Here is a 19,514-nt window from a genome sequence, read left to right as displayed (position 1 = left end):
TGGGATAAATATTTATTTGGAGATATAAATGAATGTAGACCCAGAGAAGTCAAATCTTAGTAAATAAACTAACTTGATCCTATTTCGTTTTAATCTTTCCTAAGAGCCAGATAAAGCCATGAGGTTTTAGTGAAAGCAGAACAGGCCGAATTTGATATGGGGATAGGGTTTAGTGTGGCCATACCATAGTAAATTATTAACTGCTGTGGTCAGACAATACTGCAAACAAAAAGTGGTAAATTATCTTGTAGCTTGCATTTAAAAAATAAAGAAATTATTTCAGATGTATTGATTCAAACTCCATTGATTATATAATGCTTTTCACTCCTTATATGAAAAATAACTGAACTGTTTTATAAATGGGGTTTAGCAACTTAAGGCAAGCATAAATGTTTATTGAGAACTGAAAACCCCTCTCTCTCATTTTTGAATTTAGGACATTATATATGTCATAAGTAGTTATTGCAGTATGACAACTATTTTATCTCATATTATAGAAAATTTAAAATTGAAAAATGCTAATATGTATCTAAAAGCTTGTCATTTCAAGAGTTGTTCAAGGATTTTTGAAGAGGCTATGGTGACAGCAAAATGAATGTAATTACATCCCTATTTTCTGATCAGCGTCTACAGTATACGAAAATCGAATAGCACTGCTTCTCCATGCAGAAATCTATTGTGTAAAATATTTAAAGTTAAACTTCTTTTCGAAACTTTACCCACAGCAAAAAAAAAAAAAATACATATATATAAAGGTATCTTTTTACAAATCACCTCTGATAATCATGCCATACCTTTATGTTTGATTCTCTGATAAGCCTCCATTTTACACGCTTAACTTTCCTCTTCCTCTTCCAGTTAGGGCAGACAATTAGGGCAGAATGAAGAGAGAACGACTTCTTTTAGTTGAAGGAAAAAATTACCACCACACACACTTTTGGAGAGTGCACTATTTATTAGAAATAAGCATGCAAGCTAAAAATGGAAGCCTACCTAAATGAAAAGAGGGAGACATTTTTTTTTCTTCAACTGGAATGAAAAGCAGGGCATATATCTAGGATGAGAATGAATGAACAAATGTGAAAAATGACAAACAATACTGAAATAGCAAAGAATTGCTATAAAAGAAACAGACTCTGCCAGTCATGAAAATTGGTGCTTCCGGGGGCAGGAGAATCCTTTTGTAAGAGCCTCTGACAAACAGCACATTGCCTCAGAAATGTGGATTTACTCCATCACTCCCTTGTATCATGGCTCTGCCACACAAGGGAGATAAACAAAAGAAGTTTAATGCTACATGCTTCTAGTAGCCAAAGATTGATTGGAAATCCCTCGAAAATGACCTGTCTGATAAGGTCATGGTTCCTGGAATAAGCAATTAAGTACTAAATAAACACATCTTAAGGATTCATAACATGCACTGAATGACATCGATTGTAGTAATCTAGTAAATGACCTCGCAATTGTATTCAGCAATAAACATATGAGTGCTTTATCGTGCCTATGGCAGACTATTGAGTGATGTATTTTATCTTGCAGTGCCAATGATGCTCACCTTTTGACTCAATTAAGTGTGTATGTGAACAGGGATAAATTGGCGATTTAACACCATTCTGGGGTTCCCCAAGCTACTGCCTCTAAAGCAGTGCGTTAGCAAAGCATGGCCAGGGGGAACAGGAACGTGATCTTGTGAAAAGATAACAACTGGCCTTCACTCGAGGATTGTGTCTGCTTTTCTCTTGACAGGAAGTAATCCTCAAAAGGGCCGCAGACCTGGTGGAGGCGCTGTATGGGATGCCACACAACAACCAGGTGAGCATTACTGGCTCTCGAACCGGTGTGGGCTTCCACATTCCATTGACGATCTCGGATTCCTTATTGTGCTGAAGAAGGATGAAAAATATGAAAGCCACTTGCATGAGTTCAGTGTCATCCGGCCATGTCAGGCTCTTCAGTTCTTCTCTCTTATTTTGTAAATCTTTTATTATCTTTGGTATGAAATCATTTTCCTTATGAGAAAAGGTACTCTACTTAAAATGAATCTTCCGTGGGAATGGACTTCCTAATTGAGGAAGAGAGTTACTGATGTTTTACTTCATTCCTCTCAGGTTTTCAAGCAAATTTAGGACGAAAAGGGCGGTTGGATTTCTTCTCCTAAAACGCATAATAAGGCCTGAATAGAATTGTCTGCTCCTATTCACAGAGCAACTCCATGTATATGATTCAGATTGCTCTGGAAACTATGAGTCTGAGCGACCATTCACTCCTTTTTTTGTGTCACTTGAATCAGTGTCCAAGGGACACAATTCCACTAATAATCAGGGATGCAGGTAGTCATCTACAACCTGCTTTTAACTTTAGCAGGGGAGCTGAGCTGCAGCCTCTGTGCGTGTGTGTGTGTGTGTGTGTGTGTGTGTGTAGAACACCAGTGCTCCTGTGTGTTACTGGCAGCAAAGGGAGACCCCAGGCTGCTGTCATATGCAGTGAGGGATGGCTAAGACAATGACCCTTCAAAGCCAGACAAACAAGGTTCTGTGGCCCAGCTCTGTACTTAATTAGGTGACTGTCTTTAAGTGAGCTCTCGTGTCTCTCTGAGCCTCAGTTCCCCCATTTGCGATATGTGCCCAATGGTGATAAGACTTGTCCCAGGTTTGCTGAGAGGTTGCAGAAGCAACGCAGTTAAACCACTGAAAGCCCTGAGCACCGTGCCTGGCAGATAATAAACACTGGAAAAGATGGTTTTCCTGGGCGTATGGCTAGGGGTGGCTAAAAGGGGTATTCCTTTTACTTTGCAGGAAATTATTCTGAAGAGAGCAGCTGACATCGCAGAGGCCCTGTACAGTGTCCCGCGCAACCACAGCCAGCTCCCGGCCCTCACTAACACCTCGGTCCACGCAGGGATGATGGGCGTGAATTCCTTCAGTGGACAACTGGCTGTCAATGTCTCCGAAGCATCGCAGGCCACCAATCAGGGTCAGGAGCCTGTTTCCTCCCTCCCCATTTCCCTGCCTCTTCCCAACCTCAGGCTTCTCCACACAGCCCCATACCGCCCACCCCCCCATCACCATATATTTGGCACAAAACAGTTTTTATTGAAAAACAGGGTTTTTTTTTTCTTTCCAAATGGGGAGATTTCCTAGTTTGCGTGTATCACATATTGCTGTGGAATTTGGTTTAGAGCTATCACGCCCTGCCGTGTGATCTCAGAGGCTAGAAGGGATGCGTGCACTTAGCCATCTCTCCATTTGACTTTTCCCCATAAAGCACGAATGACAGATCGCAAAGAGGGTTGGAATTAAAGTTCTGAGGGGCCAAAGCACATCATCCTCGCCCAGGGAATAGGAACCTGTTAACTCCAGGGTACATCTCTTAGATTGGGATTTATTTCTGCTCCAAAATGATAATTTATAGGTCCTGCATTGCCACTTCTCACGGCCCTGCTAAGTATTTATGATCTCCTAAGAAATGTGTGTTTTGCTCGCTTCCCATTTTAATCACAGAGCTAGCGCCACCAACCCACGCACATGAATCACCCAACCCCTTCCCTCTGGGCTGCCGCGGCGGGACAAGAAACAGAGACCTTGCTCTCCCTCAGCCTTCCTGGATTGCCGCCCTCATGCCTGGTTTTGCCCCCATCGCTCAGGTTTCACCCGCAACTCCAGCAGCGTGTCACCGCACGGGTACGTGCCGAGCACCACCCCGCAGCAGACCAACTATAACTCCGTGAGCACGAGCATGAACGGATACGGCACGGCTGCCATGTCCAATTTGGGCGGCTCCCCAACTTTCCTCAATGGCTCAGCTGCCAACTCGCCCTATGCCAGTAAGTAGAGATGTGGGTCCTTCCTTTCTGCATGCTTTTGCCCCAAGAGCTGGCCCTGTGGCCGGCGTGTGGCCCCACTGTGCAGGTTTCCTCACCTGCATCCCACCAGGGGATGCGACTGAAGGTGACATTTGTCTTCTGCAGAAATCTGTGCCCTCCCTTGATCACCTTCCCCATCCTAAGGTCTCCCTGGTCTTCAGAACTTTGCTAAAAGTCTAAGGAGCAGTAGGATGTCATCGCCGGAACCCAAGCTTCGAGTCAGAGTGGAGATGGCTTTGACTCCTGCTCCCTACCGGTTCCTGACTGGAACTTGGCCTGGTGCAAGTTCTCTCCCTCCAAGCCTCAGTTTGCTCATCTGTAAAATGGGGAGGAGAACTAACACCCACCCCAACCAGTTGTTGTGAGACTTTGATAAAATAATGTATGGAATGAGCTTGCCTTAATGTCTGGCCCACAAGACGCACAGTCAGTAATCTCAATCACCGTGATGACAGTGATCCTAAGTGGTGCTGCTCGTGTAGCATCGGCAGAACAGGCTAAAACTTAACATGTCTCCCTTTAGGAATAGGATTCCTTTTTTCTTTTCTTTTTTTTTTTAAACGCTTGAAGTTCTTTCCCCTTTGTATTTGATATGTACTAAAAACCAAACAACAGCAACATCAAAAAACAACAAAAAAAATTTTTTATTTTTTCCAAAAATCTGGCAAGATGAAAAAAACACATATTTAAGAAAAAAATATTCTTTTTGGTGCATTGTCCTTGCCTTAAAGAAGTTTAGTTTAAGGAACTTTTTGGTACAACATTCAGGTTGCACCTAAAGAACCTCAGGGAACTGGCATCTTTATATATAAATGTCCTGGGCTGCGTCTCTACAATCTCTCCATCTCCCTCTGGGGATTTTTACACAGATAACCAAGTTTATCTTGGACAGTGTGGGTAACTCTTCTGTTTTGTAAAATGAGGCCAAACTCTTAGACATTTGTGGAATGATAGAAGATGTGTTGTTAAATGAAAGAACACTCACAATCTTTTTTTTTAAAGAGTCGTGGCTAAGAAACCCTAAAAACTATGCTGTCTCTAATGGTGGAAATATGGAATGTTCTAATCTTTGAAAGAGGAAAGATCATTGTTGGCCTTTGAGAAAGGTTATTTCTGAAAGTAATACTTAAGGCCTTTTACTTTCTTGGTGAATTTTTATGCTCAGTGGGTGCTAACTTTCATATTTCCACTTTATCTGTTTGGAATAGCAGCTTTTTGTACCTTTAGAATTCCCCCAAATAATCTGCATACATTAGGTCTGCCTGTTCCAGTCAATGAGACCAGTTTCAGGAATTTGATTCATTGAAAGATCGTTTCTCATAGATCTATCATTTCAGTGTTCTCCCATCTACTCAATCAGAAAATGTTTCAATCATGACCTGAAAATTAAAAGGTGGCATTCTTAATTAAATCAATAAACTAATTGCTATATGGTAGCAATTTAATTTAGGGGCTTGGATTGCTGTCTTCCCAAGCCCTTGCAGACACCCACCAACTTCAGCCTGAGATTGCATCTGTCAGACTGTGAAACTTCCAACATTTAATTTCCATTAATTGATTTCCTCAGTGCTCACAAATATAGTATTAAATTCTCAAATAGGCTCTCAGATGGGACGGTTTTATCTGCATAAATGCAAATAAAACAATAAACACAAAGCCCAGCTGATTTGAATTTTTGCCTCCATAATATTTAATTATTCATAAACCACTCATGTTGAAAAATTCCGAACAGAATAAAAAATAAAATAAGACATTGCACTGGTGAACACACTTTGTGGTGTGGTGGCTGATAACTAATAATGTTATAACAAATGGAGCTGCTTGACTATATTTCAGCCTTTCCTCTGTGAACCACCCCCCTCAAACTCCCCACCTCTAAATACACATAATGATCGCATTTGCCAACGAGATTAATTGCCTTCCTCAGTGAACCAGCAGGATTTCAAGTCTACGAATATTTAAAAATCAAACCTCCAGTGCAGGAGTTTTGCAATTTAAATGGGTGTTATTATTGAGCGTATTTTCACATTTACAAATCCTAAGAGATGTATAAAAATGCTGGCCTCATTAAAAGAAAAAGTACAGTTTAGAACATGTTGGTGAAAACTCCAAGGATGGCGGCCCAGTGTTCTGCTCTGTCAAGCGTTTGGTGCCTTTGGATTGTGTAGTGCTGAGGGCTGATTCCAAGGGGTCATTTCCCTCTGATGGCAGTTGCTGCCCAGATGGATTTGATTCCCACTTCCCTCTTTCTGCAGCCAGTAGGCCAAGGGAAGGCCAGCCCCCTACATAGCAATTTAGACTCTGGTGGGCTCATGGGAAGGGGGTCCTTTCCCCCAGTGATTGTTTCCTTTGTAGGGTAGTGTAGTGGAAAGGACACTGGATTTGAGTCTGGTTCCTGGCTTCATCACATTCTGCCTCTGGCCCTTGGGCATGTCACTAAACTATTTTCTGAGTCTCAGCTTGTTCAGCTTGCTCAGGTGTAAAAAGGATGTAATAGGCCTCAACTTGGGGTTGCTTTGACAGTGACATAAGATGAAAAAGGCATGAAGATTCTTGTGAATGATAAAGCCATATGAAATGTTTATTACATAATGGGAAAAATAATACAGTAGAAGGAAGTCTTAGGATTTGAATTAAATGCCTGAAAGTCACTGGGCAGGATTCACATTTTTCCCAGAGATGGAGGAAATAGAAGGTGAGTGTATGAAAATACCGCTCGCAAGAGGAGAGGACTCACTGTGCACAAAGTCTCTGTCTCCTGAAGTAACCATGACATTATTAGCAACTAACGAAATATGAATGGCCAGGCTGAAGGGACTGTGGTTGGTAGAGAATGTGCCTCCACCAAACTCATATCTCCAAGCAACTAGGTTTTCCTCCCTCCATGAATTGCCAAAATTCTCCCATCATTGGTAATCCACATCCCCACTACTACTAGACTGTGAGTATTTACTAAAAAGCTCCTATCCTACTGCTTATTAATTCACAAGTATTCGTGTACAGCTCTACAGGGGATAGAAAGAATTTGGAACTTTGACTCTTCATTCTGCATTATCCACAAATATTGCCTGTGGCAGTCTATTTACCCACCTGGCCTCCTACCTACCTATATCTGTGTGCGTGAGACATTCAGGTACAGTTGTATCCTTAAGAAACTCGTAGCTTCATGGGGAGAACAGGAACACATACACACCACCATCTGCCAGTGCTTTAATTTGGAATCCTGGCATTGACTTCAACCTACCCTTCTTCCTCACACCTCTCATTCCATCTGTGACCACACTGTCTCAGGCTGGCCTCCTCCTGCCTCTGATATTCCCAGCCCCTTTGCTAGAGTCTTAGTTTAGGTCCCACCCAGAATGCTTCCCTTGACACCTCCCCCACGAAGCCTTCTTTGGTTCTTTTCTCTGCCTCTGCAGAGTTTGCCATGCTTACCTTTGTTGTTGTTTCATGCTACTCTATCCCTTTGAGAGCACTTTTGTTATGTGGCCTGGGATGCCCCAGTGCCTAGCACACTGCCTGGCACACAGTAGGCCCACAATAATCACATAAAAGATCACCACCAACAAGAGGTGGCATGTGCCAAGTACCAAGTGATGAAAGCAGATAAGATCCCGAGTTCAGAGAAGGCTCATGCTGGAAGGGTGGCCTGAGCCGGGTGGCTGGGTGAAGGACAGGGCTGAGCCACCTCATCTCAGGATGCCAGGAGAGGTGCTGACTTCTCCTCTCCTGTTGCCCCATTCAGTCGTGCCATCCAGTCCCACCATGGCCTCCTCCACAAGCCTCCCCTCCAACTGCAGCAGCTCCTCGGGCATCTTCTCCTTCTCACCAGCCAACATGGTCTCAGCCGTGAAACAGAAGAGTGCTTTTGCGCCAGTTGTCAGACCCCAGACCTCCCCGCCTCCCACCTGCACCAGCACCAATGGGAACAGCCTGCAAGGTAAGCCCCACCCAGGCCCCCCAGGATGCCCGGACTTCACCCTCCCAGGGCCTGAGGCAGATGCATCACTGGTGCGAGGGATCCACCTTGGGCTGGCCTGCTTCTCTCTGCCCTCCTTCTGTTTGTTCCTTTGTGTTCACTCTCCTTGGCCCTGGCCCCCGGGCCCCTGGCCCCGCACATCCCTTCTCAGCTGGAGTTGCCTGAGCTGTCCTCTTTCCAATGCCAACAATTCTGCTCAGGCCTGGGATTTGCTTGAGAATACTATTTCCACTTACTAATATCATCATTTCTCTTTTCTCCTCTTTCATTCCCTGTGGTCGCCATAATCAGACCAGTCTTTTGTGGACTCTAGCAAGTTCTCCACAGCAGGGTCTCTCCCGGGACTGGCCTTCTCCTGAAGTAGGTCACTCAACCTTCCCTTCCTGTTGCCTGTGTTGGAGTGAACGTGTGTGGGGCTGATGATGTGGAGTGGGTGAGCCATGGCCTGACTGGGAAGCCCTGAGGTTAACACTGGAGACCAAAGTCCCAAGACTGACTTCTGGGAACCAGAAACCCCAAGTTGAGACTAGAGCATTCTGGTTCATATTAAAATTGTTCCATTTTTGTCTCCATCCTGGAGTATGGAAAATAAGAGTCACCAAGAATTGAGGTGACCTCTCTATTCATTGAAGACAAATAACCCCACCCTATTAAAATGGGTCCACTGTGTCTTACATTCTTCTCATGTGCTGGCACTGTTGACCTGCACAAGCTCATTCATCCCCCATAGCAGTACTGTGTGTTGGGCATTTGAAGCCCTACTTTCCAGATTAGAACACCCAGGTCAGGGAGGTTATGATAGGGCTTGACTTCCTGCAGTAGCGTGTGGCCAAACCTGGCTTCAGACTCCTGAGCTCAAAAATTCATCTCCTCTTTCCGTCTCCCAAGCACTGTCTAACTGAGAGGGGGTAAAAGGGATGCATCCAGGATTCCTAAGCCAGCTGGCAGGGAAAGAAGATCAATAAAATAATCAGCTACCATTTATTTAACACTGAACCATGTGTCAGGCACTGTGCTCAGCACTGAGCATGCTTTATCTTATTTAATCCTCATAGCTTCCTAGTGAAATATGAGGATATTATGATCTCCATTGTACAGATGATGAAACTGAAGCTTAAGGAGAAGAAATACCTGCCTGTAGGCATAGCCCATAAATGGTGGAGATGAATGTCAACCCCAGCAGGGTCTGCGCCCCTCACCCCTCAGCCTGCATGGTTCCCCACAGTGCCTTCCCTCAAAGGTCGTCATGCCGTCTTCTCTGGTAGAGAAGGAGGGCGGGAGAGTGGCAGATCCATCTGGGATTTCTCGGCCCTGCCTCTTATATGTATATTTTGTATTGTATGTACATGTATGTATATTATGTTATTTATGCAGAGTACACATGTACTCTGCACCAGACACCTTATGTTGATATAACCTTATATTGATTCTTCCAAAGACCCTATGAAACCAGTGCTCTTCCCTCTCTATAGATGGGAAAATTCAGGCCCAGTTTGCTCAAGGTCACACAGCTGCTACTGACAGAGCCAAAAGTGAACCCAAACTGTGTGATTCCAGGACCTGAGCTCCTGATTGCTCTGACTTTCTGACTCCAGACAGGCTCTGCTAAACATTCTGCAGAAACCTGCTGGCAAATCTACCCAGCACGGCCAGTCATGGCTAGTATGACCTGCCTATGTCCCTCCCTTGAAGAGCGTTGGCAAAGCCATCTGAGAGGGCAGAGGAGAATAATCTGAGTTGCATTGCAAGCAATATTACTCACAACGGGTCCCGCCTGCCTCCATGAAGGGAGCCACCCAGTCATACAAATCTGACTCTTTTTCAGCTGATGGTGCTTTGTCACCCTCAGTACACCTCTGACTGGCAAACTGAGGATAACTTACAATGAGTTTAAATAAAGATAACACACAGGGAAGCAGAAATCTGCCGTACTTGAGCTGCCTATCACAACCCTTATTAAAACATAGATTTGCTATCAAAATAAGGTAGAATAGGGTTTGTAATCAAGAGTGGGGAGGCGGTGCTTGAGAAGAAAAGGCCCACAGTGACTTCAGCAGTCAGTCCTTTTGCAAGGCCCAGTGTCTTTGCCTGCATTTGGACCCCTGGGGGGAGGGGGGGGGGCAGGAAGGGCTGAAAATAGGGACTTAGCCCAGGCTGTAGAATGTCCTAGATTTAGGGAATATCTAGTGGTGGTGGTGGTGGTGGTGGTGGTGGTGGTGTGGTGGTGGTGTGTGTGTGTGTGTCTGTGCACACACACGCCAGCAGGTGCTCTTAAGTAATAATAAAATGGCTTCAAAACAGGGACTCATACAAAATTTGTTCATTTGTCACCCGGGGCATTTCTTTTTTTTTTTGTAAATGAACTAGATTTTATTTATTTAGTTATTTATTCATGATAGACACAGAGAGAGAGAGGCAGAGGGAGAAGCAGGCTCCATGCAGGGAGCCCGATGTGGGACTTGATCCCAGGACTCCAGGATCGTGCCCTGGGCCAACGGCAGGCGCTAAACCACTGAGCCACCCAGGGATCCCCCTCACCCGGGGCATTTCTAACCCAAGTCTGCACAGGTTCTGAAAGTACAGAGACTGTTCCCCTCTGTTCTGACCAGAAACCGAATCGCCACCTCTCCATCACATTTCTCACGTGCAGCTGCACAGTGGGAAGGGTTCAAGGTGAAAAATTTAGGAACGCACTTTGTGCTCAATCTGCTATTGTGGATGACGTTGCCCTTTCCTTCTGATGGAGCATGTGTCCAGGAGATTCTTTCTGCTGCTTTTTTTTTTCCCTCCAATATGTTCATGTACCAAACATCTCTACCTTTGAGAGGTGGCCGGGCGGGGGGTGAGAGAGGTATGAGTAGAGAAATTAAAGTTGAAATAACTGACACCATTTTCCTGTAAACTGTCTCATCCGTCTTCCTGCCCACTGCATGCCCAGCCACCACCCTCAGCAGGCAGGGCCCACATACCTGGAATTGCACCTTGGCCCTCTATCCACATCCCTGCAGCCTATGGTGCATTCCATCATTGCTTCCAGGGAGCTCCTGCCTGGCCTTGGATTCTCCCCTGAAGAAAGGGACATTGGAGCTCCTAGACCTGTAACTAAAGAATGACCTCATCATTCAGGACATAGGTGGCCTATAGGAGGCGGGGGCGGGGGGGGGGGTGCGGAGGGGAGGGGCTCTTCTTCCTTCTTCCTTCCGTCTTTCATTGTCACAGTAATTCCATTTGGATCCACCTAGTTCATAACTGTGGTCATTAAGACAGGGCAAGTGACAAAGGAAGACATTGTTAAGCAAATGGACTGTATGAACAAGCTCAGAGGTGACACGTTTAGGCTGTTTGAGTTTTTTTTTTTTTTTAAAGATTTTATTTATTCATGAGAGGCACAGAGAGAGAGAGAGAGAGAGAGAGAGAGAGAGAGAGAGAGAGGCAGAGACACAGGCAGAGGGAGAAGCAGGCTCCATGCAGGGAGCCTGATGTGGGCCTCGATCATGGGACTCCAGGATCATGCCTTGGGGTGAAGGCAGGTACTAAACCGCTGAGCCACACAGGGATCCCAAGGGTTTTAAATACCTGTGTGCCTCCAACTGCCACTCTACTAATTTTACATCATTCTGTTTTTTTTTTTTTTTTTAGCCAACTCCTTAAAGGCCTTTTTCCCAGAAGCCCTGTCTTGGCCTCCTCTAGTCACTTCATAGATGTTTATTCCTCAATGAACATGCATTGCAATCTCACATGATGGTGATGATGATGGTCACAGCTACTAACACAGGAGGGCTTGTTCCCAGCTTGACTTCTGCATTATCTCATTCCCAACCTGTAGGCTATTTGTTGTCACCATTCTATAGATGGAGAAATCAAGCCTTAGAGCCAAGAAGGCTCATTCAGAGTTCCACAGCTAGCAAATTGAGAGATCCTGGGTTAAAACCCAAGTGGACTGATTACTATGTTAAGCCCCACTGCTATATGGCCATACTGTCATCAAGCCACTGGGGTAGGCCATGTGTACTACAAAATCCTGGCCTTAAAATCTTTTCCTGTATTAAAGGAAACGCAACAGTGGGAGAGGCTGGGTGCCTGCCTGTGGAAGTTCAGAGGAGGAAAGATTAGGGAGAAGTTAGAATAGCCTCGTGGTGAATGCTGCCAATGAACTGGACCTTGGATAAAGGGCAAGAAGGATTCAGGCAGAGGGAGATGGGGAGGGGCTTTCGAAGCAGAGGATTAAAGATACCTGGAGCCCAGGAGTAATGTGCAGTAACCAGCAAGTCACTTGGCATCCTGGGATACCGAAGTGGGGATAAGGTTGAACAAGGGAGTCCTTACTTGGAAGCCATAAATTCCATTCTGTACATATATTTTATAATTCACAAGTTCTACTGTGGTCCTGACTGGCTTTTCTCTCCCAGGTAGAAAAAACCTTGGACAAATTACTGTATGTCTGAGAAATTTTGGGGGGATAAAGCAACTCTTATCTCAGCACTTTTGGAGTCTCACTAGATATGCTTTTTTTTTTTTTTTTTAGATATGCTTTTTTTAAAAAAAATTTAATTTTGTGGTCAAGCAAATCTAGAAAGTGGCACTTACTGAATCCCAGTCTTGGAGAGCCACAATGCACCTAAGTTTATTAAAAGCTCTGAGACATCCTACAGTTAAGCAAAAAAAAAAAAAAAAAAAGACCGTTCCATTTAGTTCTCTAAATTTATTTGCCCAAAGAACTCTTTTGTGTTTTGTGAATGTTAAGAGTAATTAACAGCCCATGAAAAACTTTGGAAAATGTGGCCATATTTTGGATTTAAAGAGATAATGCAGAGACATCTTCTTCCATTCCTATCTAGGTAAAGTCATTGATAAATACTGATCCTGATTCCCCAGGTGTGTTCTATTTTCATAGGTCAAAGACTTGAGTGACCCACTATGCTCAGCCACTGTTTTGGAGACGTCCTCTCTCTTCTCCGAAAGCTTATACCCCCTACAGCATGGATTCTATGCAATTTCAGGCCTCAGAGGACTTCATTAATCAAGAGGGAGGCAGCCCCAAGGAGGCTGTCAGTATGCCATTGGACCTCCCCACAGTGTAGTGATTTTAAACCCTAACCATGTCCTGGACAGTCCCTGCAACGAAAAGTTAAAAACAAAAGACCAGTGTGATTTCACAGAAATTGTACTCACACACTGATTTTTTTTCTCACCTCACCTTGTTGAAGCTCAGGCTGGCTGGCCCCACCCGACTCTAGATGTCACGCAGTCCAGGGGTGATCTTGTGGAATTGTCTTTTGCTCTGTGCACATGCTCAGTTTGTGCAAGATCTTCCCCCCATTCTGTCCCTGATTAGCTCATAATTCTTACACACATACGGTGGTTCGAGGAAGACCATATTTCACCCTCTCACTCCAAACTCTCCCAGCTCGGCCAAACTTTTCATTTTGTCTTTGCTCTTATCAAAATGTGAAAACCATAATGCAAAATGCATGGCCTTTCTTTTTCTTTTTCTTTTTTTTTTTTTTTTGCATGGCCTTTCAAGCCAATAGTTTCTGACCTTCTGTCAGAGATCATGATCACCCAGCTGCTGGGGAAGATGGCAGAGCCACCTCGGTCTTACGATGTCTTGTGATGTTTGGCGTATCTTGCTCTCTGAGAGTGTTGTGTCCTCATGGAAATCTTCATGGCCCCTACTTGGGCAAATCAGTGTGCTAGCGGCATTTCTGGAACATTCCAAGCCTCAAACACCATCTCTCTCACCCACATAAGTAATCTTGAGGATTGCAGCACAGATACAAGAAAAACAGCTCCTAAAAACCCAGGAGCTTTCCCGCAGTCATGCAGTGGAGATTACATTATAAAAAGGCCTCTTTAGAGGTGTAGCAACTCACAGGCTGAAAACTGAGGTCTTTTCCTAAAATTTATTTAACAGGAAGTATTCTGTGACTGGAGTTTAGGAAGTCACAGATGAGACTTAAGGAACTGTGACCCCGGTGTTTTATGCAGAGTTCTGGGTGTAGGTGCGAATGGGCCTTCTTCTGGAGAGAGATTCCGTGGTTTCCATTAGACTCTAAGAGAAGTCTGAGGACCAACAAAGGGAAGGTAGGAAAGTATGGGTAGATCAAAGCCACCCCCTAGGTACCCTCAGATGTGTCTGTTTGCATGTTTTTAATTTCAATTATTTGCTAAGATGTATAAACCGGGCTCTGTTGTATTTTTAAAAATGCACGTCTCCATCATCTCTTGAAAGAATTCAGATCTGGTGGTTGTGAGCAGGCATTTCTATGCAGCAGCTTTTTTTTTTTTTCCTTTTCTAAAGAAAGCATGCCCTTGGCAGAGTCACCTCAATCCCTATCAGGGCACTATGCTCACTTATGTTCTTCGTCTGGGCTCTCAGGGCATTAGAGTTTGCAACCCCTATATTCCAGATTGAGAAGCACTGCTAGCTATGAACTAGCCCATCACTTAATTTTGCTTTACAATTTTTAATGGGGACCTAGTGGAGGTTTAATCTAATTAATCTAGCACATTATTCAGGTACAAAACACTGCTAGATTTTTTTTCCTGGCCATCCAGAATTTTTAAAAAAACCCAATATTTTTAGGGTCCAATTAATAAATGTTGGCTTGTTCCACTGACCAAATTAGCAGGAAGTTTGTCAGTTCTCTGCTTTGCCTCATATTGACACTGCCTGAGCTGCCCCAGTAGTCCAAGAGGGGACTGCCCTTTAATGCCAGGCGTACAAAGTAGATTTTGGTGAAGGGCAGAGCTAGGGCTTGCTTCTCTTGCCAAAGGTTTAGAACTCCCACAGAAAGGCCTGTCTTTAATAAGGGTGCCGGGGACCCACCTCCAGCCTAGATGAAAGATCCTTAGGGAGGCAGAGCCATGCTGAGCTGTCACAGTGCAAAGACCCCCTGCCCCCTTGCCTTTGCAGCTACAGCATCTTGAATTCTCCTGTTAAGACTTGGGTTGAAAATCTGAGCTCCCCATTTCCGTCAGATCTAGGGCTCACTTGAATCTTAAGGGGGACTGCTTTTCCAACTGATCCCGAATCTTTGGGGGTTTAAGTTGGTCTGCGTTTGGCAAGAGACACTTCCTGTTTCTAAGAAAAATGGCTTATGAGGGCTTACGAAAAAGACTCCAGGAGCTTTTGGACTGCAAAAGGGCTCTTGCAAAACAACATTTGGATGATTTACGTGTACATGAATCAGAAACATGTGGATTAAATTTCCCTGTGAATACAGATGGGTTTAAAAATTAACGGAAAAAGTGTTTGGCAAAATACATTTTTTAATTGAATTTAAAATGCGGGGGTGGGGGAGGGGAAGCAGGAGGGTTGGGGGGGCTGGCAGGGCTCTGAGCCTTAACTAGCCTCCCTGTGTCTGCAGCAGCATCTGTGGTACTTGAGGTTTGCTTAAAAAACACGCACATTCTTCTGGACGTGAGAGTTAGGACACGAAGAGGGCCACTTTCTAGACTCAGTCATCACTGACAAGAACATCAATTTAAATTTAGAATTGCCAATAAAAAGAAAGCAATGACTTTGTCTCTCCTCTTCGGAAGCAAAGATGGCCACTTCTTGCTTCTAATGTACGCATTGCTTTTCCCTCAACATATTTCAAAGTTGCCATACTATTTTAACTTACTTACAGTCGTCCCTTCATTTCTCATGCTCATCATTCAATGGGTGGTGCCTATTGATTGAAGAGGAAGCACAGCCCAGAGAGGTTAAACCATCAGCACAAGGTCACACAGCTAGTCTAGCAGCAGAAGGGATGGATTAAAAGTAATAGCAGCTAACCTCTGTGAGGTCTTTACTCGGAGCTGCACCTCACATATGTTATTTTATTTAATTCTCCAACAACCTTAAAAATACCACTGGCCTTCCAAATATCCTTAACTGCATTTTCTAGCTGAGGAAGTGGAGGTTCAAGGAAACAAGTTAACTACCTTGGGGTGGGGGGCGTGGGTGTAATGAGCACAGCATATTCAGAAAGCAGGAAAGTCAGAGGTGGAAGGATGGCCTATTGGAGTCGCTGCTTTTCTAAATACCACTGTGTGCGGCCTCCTAACTCAGAACCCTTTGAAAGATTTTTCTGATTACCCCAGGATCTTACCCCAGCTTTCCTAGGCTGTAATTTTCTAGGAACGTGGTCAGACCATTCCAGAACCTTGAGTGAAGCAGTAGTATAGGAGACATCCTGCAGTTTCTTGCAAACCTGTCTTCCCCTCCCCCTTCATACATTATCCCTGCTTCTTTGCCCCAGGAACAAGGCCTGCAGTGGCCGGTGCTCCCTTCTCCCGGGCAGGAGGACTGAAAGGACGGCAGGATTCCTTCTTCATGCAAATACAGAGCACAGAGCCATGTTTTTTGTTTTTGTTTTTGTTTTTTCGTAGAACTAGCTGGCATTTGGGATGAACCAGTTCTTTTATTTTGTATGATGGAAGTGAAGGGGAGGGGAAACAAAGAGTGACAAATTGCAAATTCTTACTATTTTGCAAGATTTGGGGGCTGCAGCTTTCTCAGCGGCATTCAAACTATCCAACTTTCCAGTTATGTTTTTAAAATTGAAATCAGACTTGGAGGATGTTTAGCATCTTCTGTCCCATTAAAGACACATACACAGGCTGATATATTATCGTTCTTAATAAAGTACATGTACATTTTATAACAAAAACTCATTCCAGGGAAGATGAGAGGACATTATTCAGCCAACAGTGTTGTGTGGGTGGTTCCCCCCCCCCTTTTTTTTCTCAGTGAGAAGCTTGGATGCAAAACCATTGACTTTCATCTTCTCTTTCCACAGCGATATCTGGCATGATTGTCCCTCCTATGTGAAAGAATTGCCTTGAAGAAATTTATTAATGAAGAGGTTGGATTCTGCTACAGAGAGTAATCTGATACAAGTCCCCAAGTGGAACTTTTAACTCAGGCCTTTTTAAGAGGAATCACAATAACTGCAGATTTTTAAACAAACAATATCACCGACCTTGCAAATACTGAAATTGGAAGGGATCTGCAAGTGCAGAGTGTTGGTCAAAAGTTGTACCTCCCGAGTATTTGGGGGATATATTTATTCTGTGTTGATAAAAGCAAATCCACTTTTTCTTTTACTTTCTTTTTTTTTTAAAGCTTAACTCTGCAATCATTGGTCTTTTATAAACCATAAAGCTGTATACAAGGGACACTATAAATAAGACTCCATGTTTTAATTTATGATGTTTTTAAAGCTGTGTAAAGGGAGAATGAAGTGGTGATATTTACAAAAAAGTTAAAAAGAATAAAAAAGAAAAAAAAAAAAAAGCTTGTATGGGACAGAATAGGAATGCCAGTTAGATTTTTTTAGAAAACTAAGGGTCGGCTTTTGCGCCTTAAAGCATATCAAATGGTAGTTAGCTCAGACAGTGCATTTTCAATATCTAACTTAACACGCCATCCCTTAGCAGTGCAAGCTTATTTCTCTCTTTTGTATTGTTGTCTTAAGTAACTGTGTAAATAAATGCAGCCTGGAAAGTTAAAAAGTGATGTAAGTGATCACATTTTTCCCTTCTACTCAAAAATCCAGTGCCTCTAGACAGATTGTTAAAACTGCGTATTGAAACCTGATATCATTCTCTCTTTCACTTGTGTCAACTTCTTCTGAAGCCGATGGCCTCTTGAGAGCTTGATGGCGCACATACTGTGTGAGAATCTCCTATGAGACTTCATGGAACAGGGTCCAGGCACAGAATTCCACATTATGCCCTCCAGTTACCAAGCCAAAATCCCACTTTCACACCGCCATTTGCAAGTTTAAAGTTTACTCATCCTAAATGCTGACTTCCTACCAATCCTCCACAAGCTGACGGAAGCAACATGGCAGGTATTTCAGATTTCCCATTGGAGATAACGCGCCTCTCTTGGTGACCCTTACCATTTGTAACATAATAGATTAGAGCGACAGGTTAAGTGCTTTGGAATTAGGAGTAAAAGGAAAACTGGGAGAAAGGAGAAGAAGGTTGAGAGCTCCAAAACATAGTTTTCTGTTCTATGGAATTTTTGCTCTCATCATCTGGGAAGTGTTCTTAAAAGTAAGAATAAATAGCAAAGATGCAGCAAAGCTCGGAGGATGCATTTGCCTGATATTTTTTCCTTTGCTGTTGTGTTTTTGTATGTAGTTATAAATACTGTAGATTTTTTGTGATTTTTGCCAAAGTCGTTGTTCTATTTATACATTTTAATGTCTTAAGACAGTTTTTCAATATCACAAAAAGATTTTACTGCATATTTTGCAAAGAAAAAAAAAGCTCACTACCTTTAGCTTGCACATACTTGCGAAGTTAATTAAAAGGCTTTTTGTTTTAAAGGGGATTTTGTAAAATATCCATATAAATAATGTATTTATCTTTGGAATTTGTACATTGCTTTCCCCTTCTTCCTTTTCCTCCCACTCCCAGTTTATTTTATTGTGTATGTTTGCTATGTGAAAAGTGCGTATTTGTTTGGTCACCTACAGTTGTATTAGCTGTTTCAATGTGATTTTTAAACATTTCATTTATAGTTATTTTTAGTTTTGTTTTAAACCATGCTTCAATTTTTTTTATTTCCACCCAAAAGCCATTGTCTATTTTTGTATTATTTGTAAGTTAAGAAGTTTTTTCCAATATATGGCAAAAAAAAAAATAGTAGCATATTATTCTTGTAGCATTTAGTTCTGTAGATTAAAAAAAATGTATCCTTTGCTTTGGAAGCTTACAGAAAAAAAAACTAATGCTGTTTTACTCTATTAATATGCATGGAATCTCTCCCTTTGGAGTGACGCATTTTGTGCATTAAATTTGGGGGAGAAACTTCATAGAAATCAATGAACATACTTTCTTTCTTAAGTCTGCTTGTATATTTCCTCTGTCTTTCACATAAATATAAACCAGCAGATTGGATGCCTTAACAATGCAAATCATATTCATTTCACTTGTACATTGTAACTGTGCACCAGAATTGTCAGTCATCACTAACATTCTAAGAAAAAAAGAAAAAGAAAAAAGAAAAAAAAAAACAAAGAAATGGAAAAGCACAAAAGAACTGTTTTGTTACCTTAAGACAATGTAACTTTTTCTAGTAGAGCAAGAAATTTACAACAATGCTGCAACTGTGCATGCCCCCATATGGATTTTGCAATGGTTTTCACTAGACTGGCGGAGTGCGATTTTTATGGGTTGGGGCGGGTGGGGGAGGGGAGTTGTGGGAGGGAAGGGAGGGGAGGAAAGCTGATTTTTCAAGGTGAGAAATAATAATAATGATGATTAATAATAATAAAGAAAACTGGAAAATGTAAGCAAGGTGGACGCATTGCTTCTCGGTACTCAGAAAGGTTGTCTGAATTCGTGTGGTAAGCGCTGGCCTGAAGATGTATACAATTTAAAGCCATATTTTGTCTGGTGAGCCCATTAACCGTTTGTGAAGGAATGGTCAGCCGGCGAGGTGTCCGGCTCAGACCCTGACAACAAAACGCCACCCGTCTGTCAGCCATGTGTAGTGGTTAGAACTTTTCTGGAAAGTCCAAAGAGCCTTTAAAATGTGTATAATTTGTGTTCTGTTGCCTCTATTTATATTGATTAGATAAAAAGATGTTCTGGCCCTCTGACCCTCTTTCTTCTACACAAAACTTCTACAAGTAAAAGATGTTCCCCTAAATACAGAATATGGCTTTA

At 43.0% G+C, this 19,514-nt stretch overlaps 1 protein-coding gene across 4 annotated transcripts in view; it reads left to right on the top strand.

Annotated features, from left to right (window-relative positions):
* EBF1 (EBF transcription factor 1) overlaps nucleotides 1-19,018 on the top strand; it is a 385,879-nt gene extending 366,861 nt beyond the window's left edge. For all 4 annotated transcript variants that reach the window (XM_055325553.1, XM_055325552.1, XM_055325551.1 and 1 more), the window contains exons 12-16: nucleotides 1,747-1,812; nucleotides 2,796-2,973; nucleotides 3,644-3,823; nucleotides 7,608-7,802; nucleotides 16,631-19,018. In XM_055325553.1, coding sequence (XP_055181528.1) covers nucleotides 1,747-1,812; nucleotides 2,796-2,973; nucleotides 3,644-3,823; nucleotides 7,608-7,802; nucleotides 16,631-16,662 — 651 coding nt within the window. In that variant the 3' untranslated portion in view covers nucleotides 16,663-19,018. The remainder of the gene's footprint in view (nucleotides 1-1,746; nucleotides 1,813-2,795; nucleotides 2,974-3,643; nucleotides 3,824-7,607; nucleotides 7,803-16,630) is intronic.
* Nucleotides 19,019-19,514: the final 496 nt, after the last annotated feature.

This window comes from Nyctereutes procyonoides, unplaced genomic scaffold (assembly GCF_905146905.1).
Source record: "Nyctereutes procyonoides isolate TBG_1078 unplaced genomic scaffold, NYPRO_anot_genome, whole genome shotgun sequence".
Lineage (NCBI taxonomy): Eukaryota > Metazoa > Chordata > Mammalia > Carnivora > Canidae > Nyctereutes > Nyctereutes procyonoides.
Note: the sequence above shows the minus strand (reverse complement) of the source record. Positions and strands in the feature narration are given on the sequence as shown.